Raw genomic sequence first — 15,114 nt, forward strand, 5'->3', positions numbered from 1 at the left:
GGCAAGTGTCAGAATTTCCATACCTGGGTTTTCTTTGTGAAAGAGAGACTCGAGAAGGGAGGATGAATGGCTCCAGCATCACTCACTCCTCAGCACATCCACACACGTAGTTTCCCTCTCGTCCCTGCCACCACGGCAGGCCTGACATGCAGGGTAGCAGAGAAACCCTTTGATAAATGTCAACCGAAATAGAGCAATCAGCTGAAAGCCATTTGCTGAGCCGTCTGACTGCCCTGGGCTCGAGGTTTTCCTTTATTCATTTATCATGATATACGGCTTTGGCCAACATACACACAGGAGAGAAATTGTTGACATGTGGAACCCAAGTACAGAAAATCTTTCATTTTCCCCCCCGTCTGTTCACCAAATAAGTTTTTGTTTATTTAAAGACTACAGAGGATTTGGCTGTTAAGAACCAAATGCCTTTGGAGTGGAGTTACAACATAATTTATCATTTCCTCTGTTTATTAAAAAAATCCTGCATCTTTGAGCAGCACATTTGTAGTGAGTGGGGGATTTCGGCCACTCACGAAAGACTGTTGCAAAGCCCCTGCCATGTGGCTTACCCCCTAAAAAATATCTCCCTCGATTGCTGTTTCTTTCCCTGTCCCTCCCCCTGGCTGACTTCTGACCGTGCGATGGCTACTCGGGGCTGGTGAATGCAGCTGGACTGAGGACAGGTAAGCGGGGCTGGAGACTGTGTTCCCTTCTTTCATCTTTGACCTAACTCTGACCTTGAATCCCACTGGCTGTTGTGCAGCGTGTTCTGCCAGTACAAGCAGAGGGAGAAGCGCAACCTTTATTACCTCTCACAGGGGACAGAGTCCGAGGGGAAGCAAACAGCAGACAGAATGTGGATGCTGCTTGGCAGGAGTGTAGCCAGGCCCTGCAGCCGCCAGAGAGGGTTCTGTTCTAAAGGCAGACATCTGGCAGAACTGGAATAGACCTTCTACTTTCCAGCCAAGAGACCATAGACAGCAACACAGTCCAGTGACCATGCACCTCTCAAAGACAGGGGCCGTGTCTCCCCCTCTTTGCAGTCCCAGCACAGAGCACAGTACCTGGCGCAGAGTGGGCGCTCCACCGTTTGTGAAGGCCGCAGGATGCGGCGGACAGAGCACAGGACTGAGATCAGGCCTCACTGTGACGCCCAGGTCTGCCCGTTGGTAGCTGTGTAATCCCGGGCAAGACTGAACCTCTCTGTAAAATGAGGCTGACAATGAAACCCTCTAACACTTTGGGCAAGTTATCTGATATCGTCATGTCTTAGTTTTCCTACTTGCAAAATGGGAATAATCTACATCTTGTGAGTTTACTGTGAGGATTAAAAAGATTACCTAGAAGTGTTATGAATCTAGCTCATGATGGCTAGATTATGAATGAATGACTGAATAAATGAACAAACAAAGGGAAAAGAATTACTGGGGGGACAACGTAACTTAACCTAGTACCCAAAGATGTGCCACAATAAACAACTTGTCCATCAGTAACAGACAGGCCCTGGGGACAGAGATCTCATTACTGAATAAATGCTGAGGACAGAGGCAAGAGTGAAAAATGACAGAAGAACCGTGTTCAGAGTGCAAAGAAAGGAAAAGCAGCCAGCATTTGTTGAGCAGCTTCTATGTGCCATTCATTCACAACACACTGAATACTCACTATGTTCCAGACATTATGCCAACGTGTAAGGAAACTAAAAATATACAGACTAATTATCAAAAAGAATATTAAGGTTCAGATAGAAAAAAGCAGTGGACAGTGCTAGGAGAGCCAACAACAGGCATCCTAGGTTGGGGCGGGGGGAAAGGACACGCTATCCAAGCTGAGACCCAAGGGTGAAGAGGACCGGCCAGCAAGGAGTGGGAGGATGGTAAGGGGAAAGAGCAAGAGCACTGCTCTGGATGCTTTATACACTGTCCTCGGAGACCATGAATCCAGGCCGATCCCATCGTTTCCTTTGTGCTTGTTATTCTTTCCAATTTATTTAGGTTTTACTGTTTGGCGAAAATGGGCCTCTAGCAAAGGTATCCAACATGGGTGAAGGCTCACACTGGCTCAAGCAGAGTTCAAAAGTGGGGACAGAGCCTGACTAATTGTCTGAAAAGGAGGCTCCCGAGATGAGGAGCAGACAGTGGCAAGCCTGCCAATGGTCCTGACAGCTTGGTGACGTCACGGTCAAGACAAATGGCCCAAGTGAAGGCCTTCTGTCAGCAACAGAGCGTCTCTGAGGACCACCCATGCCAGAAGGGCCAGAGCAGATACGGTGGTCAGAGGACAGGAGGAAGAGAACAAACAGTGTCCCACTGGAGGGCGGTCAGTCACCAACTCTGACAGCTGCGAGGTGACAACCTTCCGTGTGGATGGAATAGAGAAGTGCCGATTTGCCACCCGTGTGGATGGAATAAAGACGTGCCGATCTGCCACCCGTGGGATCCACTGGGAACTGGGCTCTGGAGCACTGCTGCCCCTGCTGGGCTTTCATCCAAGGAGTTCTTTGGTTTTCACGGCCAGATGCCTGTCTAGCTCTGCAACTGTGTCGTCGGCCATTTGGCTGATCTGCAGAAAAACAAATGAGACAACCTGGTAACTGGGGCTGAGAAGTGGAGGGGGAGAAATGTTCTGGAACTGTGAAGGTTATCTGAGAAATAATAATGGTGACAAAAGCTCATGTGAATTGCATCCCAGCCAGGCACTGAACTAAGAACTTTGTATATATGCTCTTACTGACTCTGGACAGGAAGAAATAGACACCATGAGACAGTGTTATGTCCCCATTTCACAGATGAGGAAACTGAGGCAGTTAAAATCATTTGTTCAGGATCCATAGCTGTAAAGTAGCAATGACAAGAATTTAATCCTGGGTAGTCTGACTGCAGAGGCCCCAAACAGTTAACAATTATAACAGTACAGAGAAGTCAGTCTAATCTGTCCCTTAATGAAACTCTATAATTTCCTACACTTCAGACACTCTGCTATATAAGGCCCTCATACCAATTGATAAGGAGAATATTAAGATCCCAATAAACAAGCAGAAAAAAAAAATCTTGAAAAAAGATGAAGTACATCTGGTTAACAAACATGGAAAATTCAATAGACACTGAAGAAATGCAAATTAAACCAAGATATAATTTTGTTATCACAGTTAACAAAATTTGATGTTGCGGTTTTTAATTATAATAGTCAATACCAGAGCTGTGGTGAAATGGATGAACTCACATATCATGGATAGGAATTCAAATTGATGCAAGTGTTCATATCATTTTTAACCCCAAATTCTCTTAACTGGGAAATTATCAAATGAATAGAATCTAAGAAAATGTCCTTAAGGTATACATGCAAAGATATTTATCAAAGCTTATAATCAAAAATAAGAAAATTTAAAATGATAGTATATGTAATTGAATACATATAGTCATTAAAAAAGGGTTAAGACTGTCTACTTCTCATGGAGAGGGTAAAAATACAAATAACATTCCAGTATACATTTCTGACATGTCTGTTTTATAACAAGCATGGATTGCTTTTGTAATCAGAGAAAAAGAAATAATGTTTCAAGATATTATTTATAACATCATGGAAACATGCCCATGTTACCCTTGAATTCAAGAAAAAAGAGAATACAAAATGTGTATATACATAGTAGAAATGATCTCAAATATATTTAAAATATGCATATTTTTAAAAACTGGAAGAAAACGTGTCAAAATATTACTAGTGATTATCTTCTAGTGATGGGAAGACAGGAAATGTATTATTCATGTTGGTATCTGTCACATTCAGCATAAAACTTAGTCCATAGCAAGAGCTCAGGAAATATTTCCTAAATGAGTAATTATTAGTTTTCTGTATCCTCCACATTTTCTGTAGGAAACATAAACTCCCTCTAAGAACGAAAAAAGAAACAGTACAACTGAGTGAGTGTTGCAAGCCTGCAGTCCCATGTCTAAGAGGCCTCAGGCAGGAAGCTCTGAAGGCGGCAGTGTGGTCCCCAGTTCTGTGTGCTCAGCGCAGCGGCTGTTTGACATCTTTATTTGCAGACCACAGGCCTTGGCCAGGAACCGGGAAATAAATGCCCTGGAAAGGATAGCAACTAAAAAGGATTTGGAGCAATTGGTCCCAGGCAGGGAGACAGCCAGACTCTTGCCATAGCAACAGCTGCACATTTTGGAGGAGGGGAGAGCAAAGCTCTGGGGCTGCCGGGCACTCCGAACAGGACCAGCTCACAGCGCCTGCCTGGGATCCTCACTCAGCTGGCACAAGCCCCCGAGAGGCTTCCTGTGCCCCCACCCCAAGCAGCCTCCTTGTGTGGGGTGTGGCGTGGTGCCCAGCAGCACTCCGGCACCCGCATGCTGGTAGCCTGAGACAGCTAGGAACGAGGGCTGCAAGCCTCCTCGGGAAAGATGGCGTCTGAGGACAGAGACTGGGACTAAGGGGCGGAAGGGTACCTGGAGGAACCAGCTGGTAACATGGTTCTGGCTTCAGTTCTCAGTGGGGTGACAGGATGCCAGTCATTTCCCCACCCTGAGTCTCAGTTTCCTTATCTCTCCAATGGGGATGTGAGTCCCTCCCTCAGAAAGGAATTGTGAGGGTTAAATAAGATCATGAATATGCAAGTATGTTTAAACTGGTTATTTGCTATGCAAATATTGCTTGTGTTACTCTGATTTTTACTATCACTTTCTGATTTCTTTTTAAATTAATCAATTAATGAAAATATTTACTAACTCTCTGCCATATTACAGGCACAGAGTGCCCTTGGGGAAAGTCCACCTTCAAGTTCTTTTCCATCTTAAAATAACAATGATTAACAACAAGGATACAAACAACATCATCTATTTACTAAGAGCCAAACACTGGGCTAAAAACTTTACATGCATCACTTCACATCATGTTCAAAATACAGAAAATACTATTATTATCTCCCTTTGTTGTTGTTCAGTCACTCAGTCCTGTCCCATTCTTTGCAACCTGATGGACTGCAGCACACCAGGCTTCCCTGTCCTTCACCACATCTCGCAACTTGCTCAAACTCATGCCCATTGAGTCAGTGATGCCATCCAACCATCTCGTCCTCTGTTGCCCACTTCTCCTCCTGCCTTCAATCTTTCCCAGCATCAGGCTCTTTTCCAATGAGTCGGCTCTTCCCATCAGGTGGCCAAAGTATTGCAGCTTCAGCATCAGTCCTTCCAATGAATATTCAGGACTGATTACCTTTAGGATTGACTGGTTTGATCTCCTTTTAATATTATTTCACCTGATAGTTGCACAACAGTTCACACTACGCAGAAGTGTTTTGTCCTCTGTGACTTCGTTCAGATCCAACAACCTCACATACCTATACCATAAGGCAGATGGGACAGATATTATGTCCATTTTACAGGATAGTAGACCACGGCATGGGATTTTAACTGACCTGCCCAAGATCACATAAAAAGTCAGCGATGTGACTGAGCCAAGAACTCACCCACCCTGGACTGCCAGTGTCGTGCCGCTACTCCCCTCAGGGAGCCCACAGCACCTGGCCTAGCCCTTCTTCAGTCAAAGGAGGCTGTGCTGGACTCATTAAAACCATCCATCCCCGTCCCACAGCGAAAGTCAGAAGGTTGGGAGAGGAGCAGGATGGACAAATAGGACAAATGACTGCAGAAGACCAGCCAGCACACTAGCTGCTTCTAAGTGTTCTGTGTCATTTGGTCCTCTTGCCAAATCCTGTGAGACAGGCATTACTGTTTCCCCTTTACAGATGAAGAAACAGGCGTAGGAAGGTGAAGCCATTTGCTGACCTTAAAAGTGGAGACATGAAAGAGCTAGCATTTGAACTCAGGCCAGTCTCCACAGCAGGAGCTCTTTCTATTACGACCCGCTGCCTCATGAAGAGGATAACATCATCAGTGCCATCACTGTCATGGTCATGACTGTCATCAGCGCTGGCTCCTTATACATTCAGGACAATGAGAGGTGGAGACGGAAGAGGGGGATGGTAAGAGCCCACCAGACACCCGTAGGGCAGACCTGGGGAGCAGAGCTCAGCACACCCACAGTGCCGTGGGGTGTGTCTCCCGCCCACTGCCGCGCTCAGCCCAGCCTACCTGCCTGCCTGCCGGCACAGGAGCCCTTCACCCCACGAGCACCCAGCTTCACTTCAGAATGGCTGTGTCTCAGGAAAAGGGAGCAGTGAAAGGATCTTGGCTAGGTTTACTGGGGGTTTCTGCCAAGTGCTTTAATGTTCAGCAGACCCACTTGTAGCAAACTGAAGCAAAGGTGAAACAGCAGGCTGGCAGATGTCAAGAGTCCCAAGTGGGAAGACTCTGGTCCTTCTTCAGCAAAGCTGGCCTGGGTTGGGGGTTGGGAAGGCTGTGGGGGAAGCGGTAGGGGTCAGACATGACTGCGTGGAGAGAACATACCACTGAACCCTTTTATTCTTGTATACAGAAGATGAAACACTTTTATAATACAGCTTTTTAAAAAAATCTGAGCACAAAAGAATTTTGGAAAAAAATTTTAAAAAGAAATTTCACAAAGAAAAAAATTACAATTGTTCATAATCCAAGTGACCACCATTAATATTCTGAAGTAAATAAGCTGCCAAACTTTTCACATACATGAAACTTAATAAAAGTTTTTGCATCTTACCTTAAAAAGAAAACTCACTGTGGCTGCAAAGTGTTTTTATGTCTATATAAAGAGTCCAGTGAATGGATGTAAAACAAGCTATTTTCCTACTATCAGAAATTTAGACAGTTTTCAGGTTGTTGTTTTTTTCTCTTCCAGCTGCGCCACGCGGCATGTGTGATCTTAGTTCCCTGACCAGGGATGGAACTTTTGTCCCCTGCAGGGGAAGCATGGAGCCCTAACCACTGGACCGCCAGGGAATTCTCCCCAGCTTTCTATTATACATAATACATCAATGGACAACTCTGTAGATAAGATTCTTGATAACTTATTTTGGATAAATCCCTAAGTCGATAAATCAGAAATGCATAGGTATATTATCATCTAGAAAGGTTTATGGATTTATAGAAAGAATAAATCTTTCTGTGGAATGTGGAAGTAAAAGCAATACTTCCAAGGTAAGCAACACTTTAAGTTCACATCAAAAATGCTAGGTTCAAATGTCAAGGATTAGAAAAGGCCAAGAATTTTTAAAATATACATATTCTAAACACCCTGCTAGTGATTTAGACAGTACAAAACAAGAACCTTAAAAATATGCATTTTCCTTGTGCTATAATTCCACACATGAGACTCTATCCTAGGGAAGTCATCTCAACAAAGATCTATGTATAAAAACATTCACTGCAACCTTATTTATAATAACAAAAAAGTTTAAACAAACTAAATGTCCAAAAAGAGGGCTTATGAAAGTGAATTACAGTATAACCACAAGATGGACTATTTTGCAACCATCAGAGTGTGGCTGTTTTTACAAAGAGTTTTTTAAGAAGAAAATGCTAATAATCTTAATGCTAAACAGAAAATAAAAAACTGGATAGAAAGTTGTTTGATCATTTTAAAAACTATGTAGTTAAGTTCCCAAGTTTCCCTGGCAGTCCAGAGGTTAAGACTCGGCACTGCCAATGCAGGGGGTGTGGGTTTGATCCCTGGTCAGGGAACTAAGATATCACATGCTGCCCAGCAGGGTCAAACAACTGAAAAATAAATATAACAAATAAAGGATATATTAATAAATAAACTACCAAATATTTTTTAAAAACTAAGTAGTTAAAAAAGGGGGAAAAGGAGAAATATCCCCAAATCCAGGACTATAGGGTGAATTTTCCCCATTTTTAAAGTCTTCTGAAATCTCTACATTTTCTACAATGAACCTACACTGCTTTGATAATCAGAAACAAAATTTAAAAATACATTATAAAAGCTTTTTGATAAAGCAGAAATTAGTTCCTGTCTTGCTTAAAGAAATTAATAAATAACAATAAATAAGCACACACAAAACTCCAGATTGATGCCTTCTATTGGGGAAACAAGAAAAAAATGAAGTGTGCACATGGCTCTCTCCTGAATATTTTCTTACCCAAACTTTTCACCATATGATAATAATTAAAGTTATTAACAACAATGGTAAGAGCTAACATTTAAGTGATAATATCTTAAATAATAAAGATTAATGCACTGGATGTATCATGTAATACTACATATAGCATGACCTTTTTTCTTGTACTATTCCATATATGTTTACAGAGATAACCTGAAGGCCTACACCGAAAATGTGAGGGGAGTGCAAAAGGGTTAAAGGAGGGGTCAATGTGTATGGTGATGGATGGAAACTAAACTTCTGGTGATGAACATACTGTAGTGTATACAGAAGTTGAAAAAGAATGTTGTAGAATAATGTATACATGAAATATACAGTGTTATAAATTAACATTACTTGAATAATTTTTTTCTTAAAGTACAAGAAGACATTTTAAAAAAACAAGTGCAGGTTTTGTGATCGTTCTTTCTTTTCCAAGGAGCATGGGCTCTAGTCCCTGAGGCAGAGGCCCAGACTTGCTGAGAGAGTGCCTGAAGGGCATCAGAGGTTACAGGCTCACCACCGGAAAGCAACGAAAAGGCCAAGTGTCTGCTACAGTGATGAAATCCCCTGGGAGATGGATAAGGAGCTGGCCCAGCTGGACTCTTACAAGGCCTAGTGAGTGCTCAGAAGAGGCCAGGCAAGTCTACGAGTCTCTGTGAGCCAATGCAGAGAAAAAGGAGGCCACAGGGCGGGCAGGAGGCGAGCCCTGAGGGGCTCAGTGTCGGACACTCGCACTGTGCTTCCAGCATCCCCAGAGCATCCCTTCACAGAGGGAATTCCAAGCCCCTTTTCACAGAAGAAACAGGCTCCAAGAACTTGCCCGAGGTCCCATGACAGTGAGTGTAGAACCCCTCTCTAACCTGGTGCCAAGACAGGGGTGCACTGCCATGCTTCCGCGTCACTACCTCTGCCGTGTTTCCTTGTCTGGGGAGCCTTCCAAAAATACACATTCCTGCGCAGACCTACTGAGTCAGAAAATGTAGGAGGCCCAGACATTCATCTAAAATTCTTCCCTGAGTAACTGTTGGGCCTGCTCTATGACTAGCATTCTGTTAGTCTAAGAGGAAGGAATAGTCAATTGAAGGGGTCCTCATGACCCCCTAACAACTCTCCTGGCCTCCCCATCTTTCCTCTTTATGCCCTATCCTGCCCACACTCCTGTTCAATCTTCGTAACATAATGCTTTTACTGTGGATGATGGAGGCTTTGGGAAAGCCCCTTATAATGCTTATAAGCTAAACATTCTGTCTCCCCAATACTGGTAAATCATCTTTCTGTCTTTTTTTTTTTTTAATCTTTCTCTCTTAATTACACAGGTATCACACAAGTTCAGGCCATCATCATTTCCTGGCTGGATTCCTGCAGCAGCCTCCCAACTTCCAGTTATGCCCCTTACAATCTGGTTTCCACCCAGCCACCACAGTCAACCTTCAAACACAAGTGTGATGCTCTGCTGAAAAATAATGCTCTGAAAAAATAATCATTCAAGGGAGTCACTGCATCAGAATCACCTGGGGAGCATTTTAAAATGCAGAACCCTAGGCCCCACCCCTGACTCGCTGACTGAATCTCTGGGAGCAGGGGCCCCATATAACCATATTTTTATTAGCTCCTCAAGTGACTCTAATGCCGCAACAGATTAGATTATTGCTCAAGAAGTATTTACCCCGTCCCCCAGACCTCCATGAACGTATATACTTCCCTTCCACAGTGATATTAGGCTTGGCACATGAGATTTGCCTGGCCAGTGGAATGTGAAAAGAGCAGGTGCTTAAAATGTACTTGAGAGCTTACGCTCTTGCCATCTGCTGTTGCTGTGAAAAGATGCCCTGGGAAGCTTGTTGACTCCAGAAGATTGAGAGAGATGTAGAGCTGACTTTAAGCCCCAAGATCTGAGAAGGTGCATGCTAAGTCACTTCAGTTGTGTCCGACTCTGTGCGATGCTATGGACTGTAGCTCGCCAGCTGTCCATGGGATTCTCCAGGCAAGAATACTGGAGTGTGTTGCCATTTCCTTCTCCAGGGGATCTCCCCGACCCAGGGCTCAAACCTGCATCTCTTACATCTCCTGCATTGGCAGGCGGGTTCTTTACCACTAGAGCCACCTGGGAAGTCCCGATGGCTGAGCCACATCGAGCTCAGCCTAGAAGAGCTACCTCCCAGCTGACCCAGAGAGACAGGAATAAGAAAATGCTTGAAATACACATCACTGAATTTCGAGGTAGTATGTTATGCAGCATCAGTGTGGCCATGAATGACCAATAAAGATGCAGAGCCAACACGGGAACCTCTGGACATGTTAAAGTTCACACTCCTCAGCCTGGTACAGGAGACCGGCAATGAGCTGGCCACTGTCACCTCTGCCCTTTCCCTATGTCATCCTGGGTCCAAGCCACAGTCATCTCACTGAACAGTGCCCTTTTCCATCACCACACCTTTGTACAGGCTGTTACCCGTTCCCCCTCATCTCCGTTTCGCTCCAGTCACTCCTTTAAGACTTGTTCAAGTGCCCTCACTCAGCACACTAAAAACAGGGCCAGGTCCTCACTTCTCAGCACCCAGACAACCACGCACAGACAGGAGAGCCCTGGAGTACAGGCTCTGAGATCAGTCTGCTGGTTTGGGTCCTACGGCTACCACTGACCAGCAGTGTGACCTTGGGCAAGTGACCTCCCTCCTATGAGCCTCAGTTTCCTCGCCACCCACCCACCTCACTTTGCAGTGACGGGGATAAATTAAGTGTTGTAAAGTGCTCAGATTAGAGCCTGGAACACAGTATGGTCAGCAGCTTCCTCTCCCCTCCTCTGTATTCCCAGAGTCCAGCACAGGGCCAGGCCCAGGACAGACTCGGCCAATGCCAATCATGTCAGTGAAAGAACTGGGGGTACTCTGTTTTTGTTTTCTTCACTTCAGATGTGAACAATGATTTTCTGGGTCAGATGTGTAAATATGACAGCTGTTGGCAACAGTACCTGTTTCTCTATGAGCCTAATGGTGTCCTCGGAGGCCTTGTCCTTTGATTTCTTCACCTTATTTATTGCGTTGGTACGAACCTTCCGTAAAGAGTCTTTGGCCTTGTTCGTGTTCTGTTTAGCCAGCTTCACCAGCATTTCTCTGTGCTCCCGGGTTACTCTGATAAATGACAAAAAAAAAAGTTCAATAAAATCATCCCATGTACGAACTGCCTGCCAAGAATTCAACATCACTGTATGCACTAGCTCAGCAGTTTATAACTGTACTCTCCGTGGGTAGAAGATCTTCACATTCCTGACACACGCCCAGGAGGATGCTCAGGGTCAAGGAAGGTTCCTGGTGAGATAACTGAGGACAGCCAGTAAGCGTGCTGCTTAAAATCATGAGCCAGAGAGCCCAGGCAGCCCTGAAGTTAAATCCTGGCCATGCCTCTTACTGGATGCATAACTGACTTCCCTTCCTCAGGGTTCCCATCTGTATAATGGGATTGTCAGTACCTGACTTAAAGGGGTGGTGTGAAGATTATAGGATGGTCTGTGTAACTTGTTTAACATTGACCCTGGCACATTTTAAAACAAAGCAACTATTAGCTGTAATTCTACCCCTTTCTCCCCGACTAAAGAATAAAATGCCAATGAATGAGATGCTACAGAAACAGCATCATCTCTATACCTCTAAATCACCCAAAACAAATAAGTAGTAACCTTCAGAATCTTAACTATTATTATGACAAATTACTTGTGAATCACTTTAGCACTGACCCAGACACAACACATGAGAATACTGTACCATTTAACTTCCTTAAAGTACCCATGAGAGTGTCTGGCATATTAAACATGCTTAATAAATGTCAGTTATTTTAACTACTAATGTCCTTATCATAATAACAACCGTGAGCACACTGAAGGCCTATTATAAATCCCTGGGACAGGCACTCTAGAACTTTTAGTAAGCTGACCCTTACAATTGTATGAAGCAGTGATTATTCCTATTTTACACTTAATCATCGCAAAAGCCAACATGTTTGTCCTGTCTTGGTTTCTTGTTCGTGTGCACACTACTACCTGTCAGGACCAGAATGCTGGTTGTACGCCAAGCGTGCAACGACGAAGGTGACAGACCTCTGTCCTGCTCTGAGGGAGCTTAGCTAGGCCGAGAGCTAAGTAAAGAGACTTTTACAATAGAGCGTGTCTGTGTTTGGGGAGCGGTCAGTTGAGGGAGGGAAGACTTTCCTGAGGAAACAATATCTGAGTGTGGCTGTCATTAGGTTTGTTCACTGGTATTCTGATTCTTATTCCTTCTGGTAGGAATGCACTTCCTGTCCCCTCTGAAGTTTGGTGTGGCTGCACAACTTGCTTTGGCCAATGAGATGTGAGCAGAATGGGTGTCACCATTATGAGCTCGCATGCACCCTACCACATTTGTTCCTGCTGGCTGCAGTGCAAGTCGAGAGGGAACTTCCATCAGTTTGGGTCCCAGAGAGACAATGGTGAATGGTGCCCCACTTGGCATAAACAAGAAATGTTTCTGTTGTTTGAGCCATGGAAATTTGGGGGACTACTTGTTACCACAGTACTGCTCATCCTATCCTGACTAATAGCTCACAAGGATCTAAAGAATACATGCAAGGTGCCAGTATTGGTAGGGATTTCCAAGAGGAAGAAAAAGCATGCACAAAGGCTTTAGGTTACCAGGAGACTATGGTCATATGAAGAACCAAATGGAGCAGAGATAACAACGAAGGGAGTAACAGGAAAAGAGGCTGGCAAGCCGTATCACAGAGGGTCTTTTAAGATCATAAACTTCATTTTAGGGATGGAAAAGTTTGGTATCTTACACAAAGCCAAACCTATGTTGGCCTGCTTCAAAAGCCAATGGTGTCAGTATGAAAAAAGTCTCTGCCTCCTGAATTCTGAACTGGACATCACTGGCATATGGTTCCTGACCCTTAAGTCAACATGGTTCTGGCTTGTGAAGGATAATCCCAAATCCTGGGTATAAGTGTTCCATGTGAAACAGTGACAAATAGGAGTTAAAGATTTAGTGGCATTTACCTAGTACTTTTTCTCTGATAGGATGAGAAAAAAATGAAAGAATTTTGAAACAGGACAAGCTGTGAAGATAAAGTGGACAGCTGAGTGATAAATAAATTTTTCTGGATCCAACTATTTGAATTCACAAAAATTCTCAAATTCTCAAAATATTCTCAAAATGCATATAATCCTGACTCCTACCAGTATTAAACCCCTCAATGTTAGGTGAGTACTTTATTCCCTCACTGAACCTCACAACTCATCAAACTAGATTCTAAAACCCCCATTTTCCAATGAGGAAACTGAGGTACACAGGCATTAAGTAACTAGCCTGTGGGCTTGAGTGACAGAACTGGGATTCAAATCCAGATCTTTGCAGGCTGCATTCTTCCCCCTACTCCAGGCTGCCTACCCTTGCAGTCTATTTCAAATAAATTATGTGCTGCTGCCATTACTTCTGCTTCCAGGCAGAAAGCTTTTTTCAAAGTCAGTAATATGAATCTTGGGACTGAAAAGGACAAAACCACCATGTCAGGAGTTTAGGGATTTGGATCAGATCTTGTTACTTTTATGGTTTTTAATTCATTGAACAAAAATCATGCTGACATGTTTAGGTCTCTTTTTTGTTCTGCCAAAGCATATGTCAGTATAAGGAAGGAACAGGAAAATTAAAACTTGATCCGCTGATTCAAAAAACTTAATCCTGCTGAAACACTAGGAGGGGCAGAAAATAAATGAATCTAAGTCTGTAAGAAACCTCTTAAACTTCTTTACAGAGAAGTATTTCAATCTAACATTTCATATATAATTTGAAATAGCTTGCTTTTTAGACAATCTTTAAAAAAATAAAAAAATGTATTTTACTACACTGTTATATTTTACATGGAGGAAAAAAAAAATAACCATGTTCAAAATTATACAAATTGGGACTCAAAAAATCTTGAGAGTAAATGGCTACATAAAGAAAACAAAATCATAATATATATAATTTGGCCTTAATATTTTTTTATATTTATTAATGAAAATGTGACACTATGACACTATTGTCACCAGTTTCCACATATTGTAGTATTTAATTATTGACACTGACAAAAATATGTCAGTTTCAGGATGCAAATACAGAGGCAATAATCTAAGAAAGTGGGGGGGGGGGTACAGTGAGGGGGGGGGTACAGTGAGGGTGTGGGGGGGTACAGTGAGGGTGTGGGGGGGTACAGTCAGGGTGCGGGGGAGAAGGGAGGAGAGAGAGGGGATGCCAGGCACAGGAAGTGCTGAGAGGAAGAGAGGCATCTGCATGCTGGTTCAGGGTGATGCTGAGCTGAACGAATCCAAAATACAAGATTGGAAGCAGTCAGGCTCGATTCTGAAGTGCAGTCAGACCTGTTTTATTCCTGTATCTGTCACTCAGAAGCTGACTGTCCTCGGGCAAGCTACTTAATCTCTCTCCACCTCAGTTTCTTCATCTCTGAAGTGAAGATAATGAAAACACCTTGTCCGGGGGGTTGGGAGAAGCAGACACGACGTATATAAAGTACCAGTAAAGACAGCAGCATATAGTAGTAGCCTTGAATAAATGATAGCGTCTATGAATGTTTTAATCAAACACACTTAATTACTTCCTCATGAAACAACGAGGGCACATCTGTTTTAGAAAAGAAACATACTCTATTATGGAAATATTGTAATGCCTTTCCAAACCAGTGATTAATACATCTGATCATCTCCATCTCGCATTCACGGGGTTCTGTGAGCTCAGGCTAGTTGTATTTCAGGCTCTGGGCTCAGTCAGTTGGTTCTGAGCACCCGCTCTGCACTTGGCCTGCATTCACTCATCAAGCATTGGCGGGAGCCCCAGTGTTCGCTGCCAGATCCCGGGCCAGGCTGAGGAGCGCCAGAGACGAGCGAGGCCTGGTCCAACTTCTCCATAGGCTCAGCCCAGCAGTGCAGACAGACTCATCAACCACTGCTGAGGAAGAGCACTGCTGGGATGGAGAGACAGGCTTTCTGCAGGAGGAAGGAGGACGTGGAGAGCACAGCTCATTCTGCTGTGAGGTCTGGGAAGTGCCCTAGAGAT

At 43.8% G+C, this 15,114-nt stretch overlaps 1 protein-coding gene across 2 annotated transcripts in view; it reads right to left on the minus strand.

Moving 5' to 3' along the window:
• Positions 1-211: 211 nt before the first annotated feature.
• Positions 212-15,114, minus strand: part of MRRF (mitochondrial ribosome recycling factor) — a 55,738-nt gene continuing 40,835 nt past the window's right edge. For both annotated transcript variants that reach the window (XM_061154735.1, XM_061154734.1), the window contains 2 exons: positions 11,007-11,166; positions 212-2,556 (listed from right to left, as the gene is read on the minus strand). In XM_061154735.1, coding sequence (XP_061010718.1) covers positions 2,479-2,556; positions 11,007-11,166 — 238 coding nt within the window. In that variant the 3' untranslated portion in view covers positions 212-2,478. The remainder of the gene's footprint in view (positions 2,557-11,006; positions 11,167-15,114) is intronic.

The sequence above is a fragment of the Dama dama genome, chromosome 11, assembly GCF_033118175.1.
Source record: "Dama dama isolate Ldn47 chromosome 11, ASM3311817v1, whole genome shotgun sequence".
NCBI classification, from domain to species: Eukaryota; Metazoa; Chordata; class Mammalia; order Artiodactyla; family Cervidae; genus Dama; species Dama dama.